Genomic DNA, 15,317 nt, shown 5'->3' on the forward strand with positions numbered 1-15,317 from the left:
ACAATATTAAGAAGAAGTTGTAAAGTATGCGATCATATGTGACACTAAATCAATGACAACAACATAAATAGTTTCATCATATAGCACGCTAAATGGTCATAGCAGCTTAGCATTAGAAGAACACTAGTTTTTAAAATGTTTCTATTGAAGTTCGTAAGCGTGACCAACCAAGAGGTCGAGTAATCGCATATGGATAGCATGTATCATCTGTTCCATCAATGTGGCTACTTAAGGTGAGATTAGTAAACGCTGTTTGTTTCGCGTTAGGGGTGATATGACGTACTAGTTAACTTGGCAAATGGAGCAGTTAACCTGATTCATTTTATGAGCTGCCAATTTGCCAAACTTACCTCGGAAAAAGACTGCTTTTCGTATTTCGCACTCGTTTTCAAAGACACCGTCCTCGTTTTCGTGACAAAACCAGAAGTCGAAGTCACATAATGGCGTCGAGTCCTCTTCAGGATGACACTCCTCAGGAGACAGGCGTGGTTTACTGAGGACGAACATTTGTGATAGAACTGCACCGCTGGTCGCCGCTCTGCCAAGGCTAGGACTGTCGTTAGATTGTTCGCTGGAATTACCACTCCCCAAACCGACATTTCCACTGGCGATGTACTCTTTAATACGTTGCGTTCGGCTCTTCATCAAAAAGTCGAAGTCCTGCAACAAAAGCAGTAATTAGAAAGTTTAATCGAAACACTATTCGTTTAATCGAAGACTATTTGCTAAACTGGCCCGCTTCGGCTTATGAGTCGGCCCTGAACGGATTGCGCCTAATAAAAAAAGGTTCACTCGCGATTATTATTACTATTAATTATTCGAGACAAGCGTCATCAGCTGATCTGCTGTTGAACGTATGTGGCCCTTCCGTTTTTTTTTTTGGCCTAAATGTTTCAATTCTCAAGTCCGGTATTGCCGCTAAGGATTGCTTTGGTTTTTGCGTATCGATCAATCCCTGCGTCTCGCTATAGTGGTAGATGGTGTGAATCCATAAATGAAAGCACCGATTTCCTTTCAGTATCTACAAGAAGATGTGCGTTTGTGAATACTTATTACAGATCCTACATAGATCCAGATCCATGCGGAGTGTAGTCAACGCGTATCAGGTGATTGAAATGGGCTGTTCATGGGAGTTCTGAGTGCATGAGTCTAGATCAGTCGACACAGATATACTGTTAGAAAGGACAAAATTGTCGATTTTTGCCAATAGAACACGGTAGCTATACGATATAGAAGAAAGGTCAATAGTGATACTGGGTAACAAAGGTAATTGTAACGAAGTAATTATGTACCATATGTAGGGTCGCTAGATTTCGCTGTGTTATCAGCTCAGAGCGGGACATTACGCATTTTACTGGTTCCCACAGTTGCAGGTGGACAATAAACGTAGATTTGGATAGAGTGATTTCCACTATTTTGGTTAAAAATTATTCTATACATTTAAAATAATAGAAATGTGTTATGAACGGACACATTTATCGTCGTTCCATACATCACGGAAAGACTCTACGAAGATATGGTATGACTAATTTTCCAATTCATCTTTTGTATCTTCTTTATTCTGTTTACTCATACAACTACAACGCGGGTGAGGGGCATGGTGAAATACCAAAGCAGTAAAAATCAGCTCCCCTATGCCGCCATTGTTGACGAGAGTAGCTCGTGTCAGGACGAGGTAGATAACATTACTCTGAAGGGGATCAGCAGCCGATCCAACCTTTGCCATCGTAAACGTCGGATGTAAACTTACGCTATTGCTTTTGTTTGCCCTATCTTCATCCGGAGCCTCTCTAGCTTTGATACAAATAAATGGGACCTTAGGTAGTTGAGCAGATGAGGATGAGGTAACGATGGGGAAGCGGGCAAACACCTTTATGTGTTGGCCCGCTAAATTGACACATTGACGGTCGCCTGACGGCTAGGCCTTCTTCTTCGACGATCAGACAGGCCATACTTTAGCTGCGCGGACCTGCTTTTCTTCTATATGTAGATGAGTGCAATTCTGCGTGAAGAGTGAAAAGGAAGGTAAAAAAAGTCCGACAAACATAATGTGGTACTGTTATGTCGACGTTTAGACGGTCCGGTTACTATCCTTCAGCTTGTCGTACCGTGACCGTGAACCTGGAAAAATAGCTCAAACCGCTTGAAATTAGCTAGCTAGCTAGCTAGCTAGATAGTTATTTTAACTTTTACGACCGGTACGACTGCCATAAATAGGCTCAAAGGTATGTTTCAAAAGCTTCGGAAGCGGCCGGGATAAACTGAATCCGAAGGTTTAGTGCAGAAACCCAATTATGCAAATGTGAAAGGGAAGGGCAGGATAACAGCAGCTAGAAGACAAAAGGTGACCTTTCCTACAGTTGGAAGGACGATATTTATGCAGTAAACTAGGACTGATTGTTTTGTTTTTTCGTTAGGTTTTTGATATGGGCAGTAATATTGTGAGTAATATTACTTGGATAGTAGATTATGTGGCAAAAACGAACAGATTTGACTTGACTAGTCAAAAACTAATAATTTTAAGGAGCAACATCCATTATCCAAATATATGTAACTCATAAGCACAAGAGGTTTAAGTCGATAATAAGGTCAGGAAAACAGATTATAGAATAAAATTCGCTTAGCCATCCTCGTTCGATATGCTCGATACAGCCCCAGGAGCTGTCGAGTGTTGTATAGATTCTAAAACAAACAAGCGTATATTAATAATAAGTATTTACTGTACAAACCTTGAATACTTCGGCGAGTTTATCAAGTCCCCCATGATGAAAGTGGAAAATTTTGTATTGGCTCTCACGGGAAGCGATAACCAGTTGTCCGCAGGTCGAGTCGACATTGGAGAAAAGCAATTTTAACGACTTCATCTGCGAAAGGTCAATCGAGAAAACGCTGTTTGTGGGGCTTCCACTTCCACTGTGGCACGATGGCGTAACGCACCTTGATGAGGTGGCTGATGCTGGCGGTTCAGGGAATGCGAGATTGTGTCGACTTACTAGGTCCTCGGGGGTGTTGTCTTCGATGATGTACTTGTTTCGTCTGATAGCACAAAGAGCGATATCGAACGAAAAAAACGATGCTTTTGGTAACTAGGGTAACTTTTGGCGCTCTGTCATTGCTCTGAGAAAAATGAAGCGCAGTACAAAGTCATGAATTCAGACTTTTCGTAGAGGCGAACAGTATGGATCTTTGGGTGAGAATAACATATCTTGAATGGTTGGCGCTGTCCCCTTCAACGGACTATCTGAACTTCAACCAGCTCCGAAAACAGTAACTCATGTTGGGAATACGTTATGAATTTACTCATTAAGATTATGTGTCACGAAACAACGTTAACGAAACGCCAAAAGAACAAGGTGTTGAACTACGAATATTCGTATTAACGCCACATATCAAACAAGCACCACTTACATCGTTTGAGGACTGCTTTCAGAGCTTTCGACAGGCGTTGACCTTAACGAGGTAGAAGTGGCGTTGCCCTTGTTACTGATCGTCGAAGCTGATAGACTTGAAGTACTCGGAGATCGACTTAATAGCTTCATATTTGATTTTAGAGTTCCCTTCTTGAAAATAGTCACATGAGCATCATATATATATATATATTTACAATGGATATTATACATCTTAGGCATAGGAAATAGCGCCGAGGCTTCATGCGATCCAGTTAGGTTGTATTTCAAGTGCTTGAAGGCACAAACAAATAAAAGGTTGGAATATTGTATTGATATTATAACCATTTGCATCTAGCAATGATGAAAGTTTGACTGAGATACTGAGCATACAATATTGCTGTAGAACTATTTATTGCTGCGGATATATGGAACACTAATTGAAGGCGGTTGAAATTCACTGTAATAAACTGCAAGTAACTCGATTCGAAAACACAGGCATGGTGGAAGCCCATAAAAGTAAAGATCGTCGATAACTTATTTACACAGGCAACTGTGAAAAGTTTAATTAGCTAAAGTAGTCCATAAGTAAAAAGTGCTTTCTCTGTCAGTGGTGTTGTTCGCTGTTCCAGGTAATATTTGTAACTTATAGTTACATTAGTATTAATCGAAGTTTTCTAATCCCATTATTAAATTAGTTAACTAACCCATCCCGCATTCGGCCTACCCGTAACATAATGAGAAACGTTTCAAAAGTTTATTAGCCCAATTTGACTCAAATGATAACTTCCAAAGGTTTCGCCTTCAAATTCAGTTCGAGCGGTTTAAGATGGAATTAAAGCCAACCTTATTGCGTCCGCTCCATTTACGTCGTCTTCCAAACAATGATCGGGTCCACATAGTTCGCCGGCAAACGATTAGAATACTGTAAATCTACAAAGCTTACCGTATCTGGCAAAGGTGCCGCCTGCATATTGCTGACAGCATCCGCTCTTGAGGGGATTGCCTCAGTTTCGGTGGTCTGATTATTGGGGCGGTCCGCATGAGTAATGGTTTGTTTTTCACTGCTGTCAATCATATAAATCCCGGGCGTAATGGCACCTTTCCGGATATCTCCAGCATCTGGCTCAGCAGAGGTATCAGCGGGATATGTTGGCCACACGTCGTCTTCTAGAGCTTTCAGTCCAAGTATCATTGATTCGAGTGCTGCGGTCACCTCTTCTGGGCCGATTCCGGAGTCAGAAGCAGTCACCTCTAAGGGAAACGTGTTAAAAAGAAAATAAATAACTACAATAAACTAGTGGCAAAAATTATAATTAATATTATTATTATAGAATATGAGCAACACATGTATGACAAGTTAAAGAGATTTCTTCAAAGGAAGTAGGTTAACACTCATCTTCTGGTAGTTATCCTTATTAATGCACCTTTCCTTGACGTGTTTATATAGTTTACCTATCGATACACCTTATCAAGAAATGCATTAGTAAAAAAAAGACCGTAAAAAGACCGTGGAATTAAAAAAAAATTGATTCATATAGAGGATAGGGGCTAAACGAATGTGTTATTTTCGTTTGAGAGAGGCATCAGGCCTCACATCTGGATATTGGCACGCTACCGTGGCATTTCAGCCAACTTTTTCAAATTGCGGTATGACCCGCTAAGTTAGCGCGTCATTTTTTACCTGATTTTAGGTCGGAACTGGTTTTAATATTATTTCGACAGTTTTCAGTCGGTCAGTCTGTCTGTAGTTCAGATTACAGCCTACAGCGGGTATCATGGGTTAAAAAAATACATAGCATATCAGAAGTACAGCGGCTTAAAATAAATTTCTATTTTCTATGGTGACCATCTAGCGATTGATGTTTTTTCCAGTGTTACAATTGTTTGCAACAAAATCATAGTCTACACGAGTTGGTCATGCAGCGAGCAGTTACTACCTACCATAAGGATACGTTAAAATATGAAAATCAACTTTACTACTGCTAGATCCTCGAGGGACATGACGCAATCAGAGGCATTTTGAAGGGCCGAAAAGCCCACGTTCCTTTGACGTATATTCAATCCTAATATAGATGTTACAACTTGCACATAATAACCATACTCTAAATTATAGTTTCAGCAAGCCGGAAAAGATAACACATTTCAAACCAAACTTTGTTAGGAGATGCGCGTGTCGCAATCATTCGCCTTTTATAATATAAATTAATAATCCGTAAGACCCACTAATCGATTACTCTACACTTTCAGCATGTAGAATAGAAAGTGTTCCAAAAGACACCGCTTTATTCATTGAGTGCACCCATGTCAAACATAAACGAAACGCTATTCTTGCAATGGGCCAGTGAGAACGTGTTCGTCCACGAGGGGATCTGGAGCACTATTTGGAAGTACACACGCTTACGTCTTTAAATGAGTACCCGAATGTGATAATTGATATAGTTAACCGCTTCCACTGCTTGGCCTTCCAGTTTACCCCTGTATTAAACTCCACTTTTACTTTGGTAGGTCCTTGGAGTAACGCGGTAAAATGCGCTACCCAGTCTTCCGTAAGAGGCACAGTCCGGAGTCGATCAACTATCGGAGAACTTTGGAACGGACTCTAGTGGAGTAGAACTCTGGCCGGTACATTTGTTTATGCCAGCTTGGAAACTGTGGTGCAAAACCGGATGTGTGCCGGTTTAAAGCGTACCATTTAGAGTATCTCATCGAAGCTTTCTCGCAAAAAAATGCGATGTATATCTAGTAAATCTTCTCGCAAGGCTCGTTCATATACGGAGCAGGCCGTTCAATGTACACTCAACCAGGCCAAGGCTGAGGTCCACAGCCGGCTAAACTTTCCACTTGAACGCGATCAAAATGGTCTATTAGTTCTGCTAAGGGTTTCGTTTCGTCATTTGAACGAGGAGCGGGAAAACCCGGATCGAAAGGAACTAGTTGTTTTTAAACGAACGTTGATGTTTATCTATAGAGAATGGAAGACAACTGGAATGGAAACCGTATGCATTGCGTTGTGTGCAAAATAACAGAAATTCTTATTAAACATTAGATGAGAGAATTGTTATTAAAGATTATTGTAGATGTTATTACCCAATCGAAGCATGAGTCAACTGATGGACAGTATTAAATGTATAATATCAGATTATTGTGTGTATTGACACGGTGGGGACAGTGCATATGACAGCCGTACATATAATAGAGTGTAAGCAAAAGGAAAAAAGACGGCTTTCCAAAATAAAGTTTAGCCGAGTGTTCCACATTTTACGGTTATATACGTAGCCATTCTTATACACACAAGTTTTAGGTTTTTATCTCTGGTCCAGTTTGTCGACGATAGACTTAGCGCTACAGGGCTAAATGGTCCACTCGATCCCAACACGATCCTCAACGCTCAACGGACGCCGCTAATATGTTAATTAATCACTAATTTAATTGTCTAGATTGCTGGTTTTCAAACGTCATTGGGTTTCTATTCTAGTTTACGCTCAGGGCCGTCACTCACAGCCGTACAAAGTTATCAAGCGACTTAGTTGTTAGGTCCTGGCCTTGAATGAAAATGTCGTTCGGCTTTCAAACCGCAAAAGCTGCTCGTCCCGACAAAACGTTGCCGATTAATAGGAATAAACGGATATGATATATAAGAGTCTCCTTTGAAGCTTATCTTTGCCATGTGGCTGAGAGATCTATGATTAGCAAAACACACAGGACATTGCCGCTAGCAACAGCTGAAGGATCAAATAGGAAACCAATACGTTCACAGTTAGGCAAATGTTTTCAGTGCAGCGTCGCGCGTGTCGTAAACTCAGCGTTGTGAATAGATAAACCGATATATTCGAACTATGCCCATGAAAAAAGGCTCAAGTCGACGTTGAAAAAACCCTTTTTTTGCATGATAATAAATGAGGAAATAGATTTTTTGTTTCTCGTACTGTCGGGGCATTTAAACTGTATTTTCAGACCGGATTTGGTAAACCTCGCGTTTTAGCAGGCTTCGCAATAACAGGAAGTATTGTAACGCCTCCATGATGGCGTGACGGGTAACTTGCTTTCCTGCACGATCTTGAAGGGGGCGCAGTGGTTTAGGTCCACACTTCGTTTCCTGCCCGAAACCAACTTTTCGAAGATGCAAAACCCTGGTAGGTCCCTGATTTGGCACTTTTGCACTGCGGGGCATTAACTCCTTTACTATGTTTAGTCTGTTGTTTTAGACAAAAACCTTTGAAATATTTAAGCTGTAAACTTATCCCGGATATTCGCCGCATTATCGAGGGTATAACGAAAATTTGAAACGTATATACTCCTGGCACAAATTCGTTAAAAAAAAAACCTGATTTGAATGCCCTTGCAAATAAGCTGCATGCTTGTCTGTGGGAGTTCTCCTCTTTAGCCAAGTCTTGTGGCGTCTATAGTGCGAATCGCCCCAAGATATTTTGCTAGATCGTTAAAAACACCAGCGAAATTTAAGAAAAATACGGATATATAAAAAGATCTCACTCGAAAAAGGTGGGCTTGGGCTCTTAACACAGAAGCAATCCACGTACGAGTATATACATTCAAGTTCTAGGTCAATCTTCTAGGTTCATCGAGAGGAAAAATACCGGAAAACATCATTGTCTTAACTGCTCGTTTTTTAAATAACAGTACGACACCGTGCCGATTACTAATGTCGTCTTAATATCGATATAGAGGTTGCCAACTGAATCCGATTTACAGCACTCGTACATAATTTTGCTTGCAAAGAAACCGGCACACAAAAGCTCTATATATATATATATATATATAAAGTCTATATGCAGCGCCAAACACTAAATACACTCCAAAAAAACATGATATTTAAGTAAGAACGTCTCTCATACCAGACGAGGTGTACTTGCGTGTATTTGTAATCATGCCCAACCAAGGCCACTGGGGTACGTTACGGCACAGGTGCCCCCAATGACACTTTGAATGATTCGACAGATGTCAGTTTATACTGATACCGAGAATTTCTATGCATTTCTATATTCTGCGATTAATTTATTGGCTGTATTCTGGAATCGGTCATTATCGCATTTACCTTGTTCGATTGACGTTACCTGTTTTTTTTTTTGTTGTGCAAAAATGCTGGAACTCGAATAAGATTCTTCTGTCGGCGTAGCTGTATAGGCGTGTCCTTTTCAAAGAGTAGGAAACAAGGCCAACGATATTGCTATCCGAATGCAATTATCTTCCACAGAATCCTTATACCGTGAAAGAAGAACACATGCAGTTGTGACGATCATACCAATATTCTGCTCATCTATATTTAATAATCTCAAATATATCGTCACCCGGTTGGGTTTTTCTTAAACTCCCAAGCTTCCAACTGAAAGAACCTCAGAGAGAGCCAATTTTTTCCACTGAATATGAAACCACACGGAAACTAGAGCAGGTGATATATTATCTAGGTGCACAGCCTGCTGATACGGAACCGCCTGGCCCGCCGGCGGATGTACAAGCTGTTGAATAGAAACTAATTTTAGCAACTCTAGAAAGGGGCTCGTTTTTCCGGCTACAAAAGGTTACCTTTGGCAGGGTTTCGACATAATTCAACATATGAACCATTTTGGTCGAGTAAAGAAACAATAATTATATTTCCTATATTGCTTTCACTATTTTTACATACGACTATGTAGAGTGGTGAAAAGGAAAACAGAATGATGATAGTTTTCTTTTTTGATAGAACGATCACAACTATGATACAAAGAACGAGACATGTGCTTCTTTTTTTTGTGATGATGGCAATAATGGATGTGAATCCAGCACGGTGGACTGTTAAACTAGGTAACGTTCTATTACACAATAACACGTGGTGCTAGCATCGGATGATTTCCCATATAAAAATAGAAGTCACACAAACCAAAACAATCAAGTCGAGCTTACAGACTCACAAAGGACTGCATTAGCCCGTAACTCCACTAATTCCTATCTACGATGTCGACAGTGATTAAACTGGAGCAGAGCTCAGCTTAAAAAAGCTTTTAGGAAATTGAAGTATAAAGGGATAGTGGTACAATCACATGAGTAATCTTGTGGGCAGCAGATCATCGAGATAATGCAGTAAAATATAGTTCGTTTTCAGGGGAAATCAGAGGGAATGGCCCTCTTTTTATAATCAAACCCGTCTACCATCAAATAATCAAAGGTGACATGTATTAATGATAGATCTTAACTATTTTTTTTTAATTTATCAAATAGGTTAGCAATGGACTGCATAATATCGCACTTTAAAACGGTTGATGGACGCTACATAGAATTGAGTCATGATTCAGTGGTAACAGTTTGCTTCTATATTAGTAGATCAAAGGAACCACTAAATTTTAACTCAGTGGCTAAGCGCTGAGTTAGGACCTATTCGAAGAACCTCTAGTTTGACCCTTATCATCAAAAAGGTGCGACGTTATTCATACTGCACGCACCAGGCGAAACGGATCCAAAAAGGTTTGCTTGCAGAATCAGCTTCAGCTACGGATCCTTTTCCATGTTCGAAAGGTAGTTTTTCCCTTCCCCTATACTTACCTCTCCCCCCCCACTGTTAGCCCACTTTTGCGCCACTTTGTATATAATATGACACTATGACAAACCTGTTGGATTAATCTGTTCGTTCGCTGTAGCGCTTGTTGCCGTTGTGGCTCCTTCAGTGTCCGCAGAATCTCCGCTGGCCGTAGGTACGGCGCTGGCTGCTACAGCTTCAGGTGTACATTGGGCGAAATCGTGAGCGATATCTGAACACGTGGTTGCATTTGAAAACACTCGGTCTTCGGCGTCTTCGGTCATACACATGGCCGAATGGTAATTGCCAGCACCGACCGGCGCTGCGTGCTCGCAGGACGTTGTGGCCAAATCGTCAGAGCTAACGGATGAATCGGTGTCGTCGGAATCGCCGTCCGATCTACGAAAAACAAGGGAAGAAACAAAATTAAATAAATTTTTTGAAAATTGGTTTATAGCATTTATACTGGTTGATATTCATAGCTAAAGCGTTCTTTGGAGAGTCGACAAAGCTATCGAAGATGTCAAATATGCTATTAGCCCGCTGTCTTAGATATAGTGGAACAGCTATCTGGTCGGAATCAAGTTTTAATATTCAAAAGAAGATTTAGTATGAAAAAGGACAAGGCCAGGTAAACGTCTTATTGCTTGTTTGTTACCTTTGCATTTCATCTAAGCCCATTCATAGCTACAGAATCCGGTATCACATGCAATCATAGAAGGAAGACCTCTGGGTTCACCGCGGTAAAAGGAAATGTTGTAAAAATGCTTTTAAATTATAAACCAACTGCTACAGCAGCCTCAAACTTTTTCCCATCGATGTATGTCTCTATTAGCGAAGAAAACATTCCGGGTTGTGTGTAGAAGAATCTAAGGGCGTAAGGCAATTGATCTTTCATTTGACATCATATTTATTTCTGTTATTTAGCCTTTTTCATTATGTTGAAATATGACTGCGCACAAACCGTTCCCAGAGTCCAATAGAATAATTTTATTGCCATTTAAGAAATAAAAGCTCTGAAGAGATAAAATGATAATAGTTTGTTTCATTCTATTGATGAGCCTACCGAAAACCCCTCTATTTTAGAAGCGTCTATTTAATACCACTCGACTCGACTCGACTCGGCTCGGCTCGATAATCTCGCGGCTCCGAAGGGATAGTTATATAACATCCTGGGGGTGATTATCCTCGATCGAATTAAAAAATGGATCTTTAATAATTGTGTCAACGCAAACTATAACAGATCACCATGCTGATTCCTTCTAAGCTTATAATGAAGCGAACTCCAGCACACGAAGCCAAACAGAGTATAGGTCGTCCAACGATAAAACGTAGCTAGTACACTAGCTACACAAATATGAGGACGTAGAGACGGCCAGACTATAGGGTACGCCCTGAAGACTTCTTCCATAGTCAATTATAGACGCGTATTATAGAGACTGAAATTTGCATTATAATAAATTGTTTTAATAAGAAAGCTAGGACAAAGAATGTTTTTCTGCGCTTTCGCTTAGAGCGGGAGAGTATATGTGCACATATTGCATAGAAGTACTTTTGTCAACGAACGTCTAATCGACGTTCTTTTTGTGTCAGCAATGAATAGGCCTTGTAATCATCAATACCACTTAAAATCAATGGAGGCCATCGACGACTTAAAAATGATTAGAAGACAAGCACAGTCGTATCAACGCAGTACCGCGAAAATTCAAAATGTCACTTGGAGATGTAAAAGGCGAACTCTCGATTTGGTACTCGGGACAAACGGTTATACGATAGAAGCCCTGCGCAACAGTCCTTCAAATATCGAACGAAACTTTCCATAGCATTTCAGAATGTAATTACAAATTATACCTCTAAAAGCCGTTTCCTTCGTAAAAAACAAGTTACTAAATCGGAAAAGCACATTGAATCTAAATATATTGGGTTAACTACTCGGACTATCTTAACTGAGAGAGTGTTCTCCGTAACGCAAGCCCTGTGTTTAACTATCTAATAGTTGTTTATTTTAGTTCCTGAAGTTCCTCAAAGTTCGACAAAGCGACAGCAGTATTTTCCCATGTGAACTATTCTTGCTAGCAGATACTGCCTTTATTTGTACGGATCTTTTCAGAAATTCATCTCTATTGAATCGGCTATAAGAATCACCGTAGTAGTTAATGATAATTTTTTTAGTTAAGTAAGTGAAAAAAACAAGTCTCTTAAATAATCATCACTTATTGACAATTTTCTGCCATTCTCACAGTTTTTAAAATATCTAATTAAGTTATAATGTGGATAAGATTATTATTGTCACTATTTAAAAGCTGCTGTTCAGTACTATTCGTAGTAACAACATATAGGTGCACGTGTTATGTCTAAAAATCTACAAAATTCAATTATGATCTTCGCCAAACGGGCAACAGTAAATATTCTCTAAATTATCGCAGTTACCGAGTATTTAACTTGCATTAAGGGAAACAAAAATCTTACACAAGCACAAAATAATAGCATGCCATTAGCAAGATAATCTATCTTTAAGATAATTTTTTTATAATAATATATAAAAATATATAAAATATATAAAAATATATAAAAAAATATAGTAATAAAAAAATTTAAAAAAAATAAAAATAATTTAACCTTAATAACATTTGAATATGAAAGCCCCACTCAAAAGGTCCACTAGAGCCTCTTTTAGCTTTACGCAACCATTGAATGTTGCTGGCAGTATTAGTTATTGTTGTCTTCTCTTGAAAATTCGAGAGTTTCATGGGGTTAGCGGGGAGACTAGGCATCGGCACAGGGCTCTGTTTTTGACCTCAAACAAGACGGTGCGGCTTGCCTCACCTAAAGCGAGTGTGGCCCCGCAATTTTTCTACACAGGGAACTTGTGTGCGAAGTACAGAATCTCTCGAATAGAAACTACGCCTACTTCACAAAGTGGTCAGGAAGTCAGATGGGCTGTTACAGGATTGCTATTGATGAGTGGCTTAGAAGTTTGACGTTTTAGCGTTTTTCTGTTGATCAAAGCCAATTTTCGAATGACTTTTGGTCGAGGAAGGTTGTCGTGGGCTGTCGTTTACAGCCGCGATATGTCTGTCGTCCATCTTCTATGGGAACGTGTGGTTCAGGGAGAGTGTTTAGGCGGAAACTTCTAATGGCGCGCTAAGATTGAGCTAGATTATTTTTCTCCACAAGGGAAAAATATATGGGGTATCAAGTGATGTGGCATAATAACGTAAGCCCCCTTTTAAGAACTAGAATTTATTGTTCACCTAACCTGTATCCATCTACCCGTATGCACCGTTTTGACACGTTCTGTTGGAGTGTGCTTACTTTTCTACCACTGGTTTTCTTAATTCTGGACACCGACAGTGAACTGTCTTCAGTTAAGCTTATTAAGCATGTAGTTACGATATTTGTAGCCCGGTGGCATGGAGGGGCATATAAGGATCACTATTAAGGCTGCAGCGGAAGTCAAAGACTAATCGAGAAAAAAGTCTTCCGCTAGCCAAGTAACCTTCTAGGTGCTTCCGAATCTGAGTGTCCTTTGACTCTAATGGCTTGACTAGTCACAGTCGCTCGTGTTAGCAAAATTCCGTCAGTGCTCCCTTCGCCTATCCGGAGTTAAAACCATTTTGAGCTCTAGTAGTTCTGTGGCCTGTCTGCTTATTGACTTTCACAATGTTCAAGTGGCCTCATGTCTGCCGGAGGGCGAGGTGTAGCGAGTCACACAGTGGCTCATTTTAGCCCTTGAAAAACAACAGGCTGAATACTAAGGCAAGACTTACAAAATTGACCAGATGCTTACGGATTGCGCAACGTAAAACAGCAAACCTAGACAGTTCTATAGAGGGGAATGTCTTCGATAAGTTGGGGAAAATAGTAATAAGACAAAGCAGAAGGCTTTAAGCTTCTCAGATGGGACGTCCGATCGATTTTTCAAATGAGGGAAGGCTTATTCTTTCAGAACTTATTGGAGCAGTTAAAATTAACGGCTCCACATATTTTATTCGAACTAAGGCGTGTTGCTTAGTACGCGGCTGTACGAGACAACAAACAATGTCGCTTGTCTATATAGTTATATATATTTGCTGAATCGGAAAACATGTACGTAGCAACCTTCAAATTCTTTGTCCACTCAAATATATTTGAACGTGCTTAAACTGAACGGTAGTTGATTCCGAAGTGCTTATATTTAACTTTACAAACGGATTTCTGGTAACTTCTATAGATGACCATTATACTAGTGGAGATGAATGTTCACTTATCAATAGGATTAAGCTATAACTATCGTTGGATCGCCCGCGGTAGAAAATCAGATGCAAACCAAAGGGTTCTTTAATTATCTAGTATGTAGGATAATTGTGCACTAATTATATGGAAAAGGCGTATCTTTCAGGTTCGTATAAACACAGACACATATCCACCATTTAGTCGAATCTTTTGCACTGAGTTTAGAGCTTTAAGAAAAACAAATAGAAAATTCTTTCATGCTTCTTCAATCGATAATGAAAATAGATAATAATATCTGTTTTCATTAGATTTGCCCGGTTTTGTTGATTTTTCGAAATAATACCTCTAAGCAGCAGCGGATGCGAGCTTTCAGTTCAAGAACGTACCAACTGGCATCATATAGTGTAGTACCTTATCACCAGAATAATGTTCCGCCTGAATGAGTATAATAAGCGAACTGTACATATCGCTGTACCAATATTTACTTCGGGGTTGCCATTGATTTCTGATATTAGTATTTTATCGATTGAGATGCGCCCTGATCTGATCCTGTGGATACGCCCAGCATGTGAACCGGAGTTATATCGATCGAATTTCGTCTGCTTAGACCACTTTCCACAAAGAGAGAAGGTTTTCGTCTGGCTCATGAAACATCCTCGGAAAGACGGTACTTTAAGAGTCTGTCAACACTGATGATAAGATATACTCTTGCAATAATATTCGAACAGAAGCATGTTCGGTACGAAGAGATTTTAAAAGCTACTTTTTTAGTGAATTGGCTAGTGAGAGAATCAAGCTAATCTTATAATTAGATGTCCCAGTAGGAGAACAGTTCGGATGTCGAGTCAGAGAACTTGTCGATATTAACAGGGAGCGTGTGGATTTAGCGGGCTTAGGTAGAGGTCAGACTTTTAATATATGTCTATATATAAATATATATATACGGCTATGTCGTCCAACCTGACAGTTTATCAATGCTACGCAAAGTGCAGGTAAGCGCCTTACAAAAGTAGATACATACTTAAGGCAAATCAAAATTTTCCGATACGGAAGAACGTAGGTTGCGGCGGTAAACCTCTTGGTATCTTAATGGTCACTTAATGGAATCATTCGATTTATTTAAATATTGACTTTGTTCACGTAATCGTGTAAATGTCGGTGACGGGACATTTGTAGTGACCCCTGTTAGCCTTGGTCGACCGATA

General features: G+C 39.9%; 1 protein-coding gene across 15 annotated transcripts in view; it reads right to left on the minus strand.

Moving 5' to 3' along the window:
• Positions 1–15,317, minus strand: part of TBC1D16 (TBC1 domain family member 16) — an 83,568-nt gene that overhangs the window by 19,100 nt on the left and 49,151 nt on the right. For 14 of the 15 annotated variants that reach the window (XR_015326100.1, XR_015326101.1, XM_086986685.1 and 11 more), the window contains 5 exons: positions 9,989–10,296; positions 4,333–4,640; positions 3,409–3,560; positions 2,730–3,036; positions 351–660 (listed from right to left, as the gene is read on the minus strand). Coding sequence is in view for 13 of the 15 variants with exons in the window: in XM_086986685.1 (XP_086842811.1) it covers positions 351–660; positions 2,730–3,036; positions 3,409–3,560; positions 4,333–4,640; positions 9,989–10,296 (1,385 nt within the window). In the remaining 2 variants the exon portion in view is untranslated. The remainder of the gene's footprint in view (positions 1–350; positions 661–2,729; positions 3,037–3,408; positions 3,561–4,332; positions 4,641–9,988; positions 10,297–15,317) is intronic. The other variant, XM_086986693.1, reaches the window with a different exon arrangement.

This window comes from Varroa destructor, unplaced genomic scaffold (assembly GCF_002443255.2).
Source record: "Varroa destructor unplaced genomic scaffold, Vdes_3.0 BEIS01000004.1, whole genome shotgun sequence".
Classification (NCBI taxonomy): Eukaryota; Metazoa; Arthropoda; class Arachnida; order Mesostigmata; family Varroidae; genus Varroa; species Varroa destructor.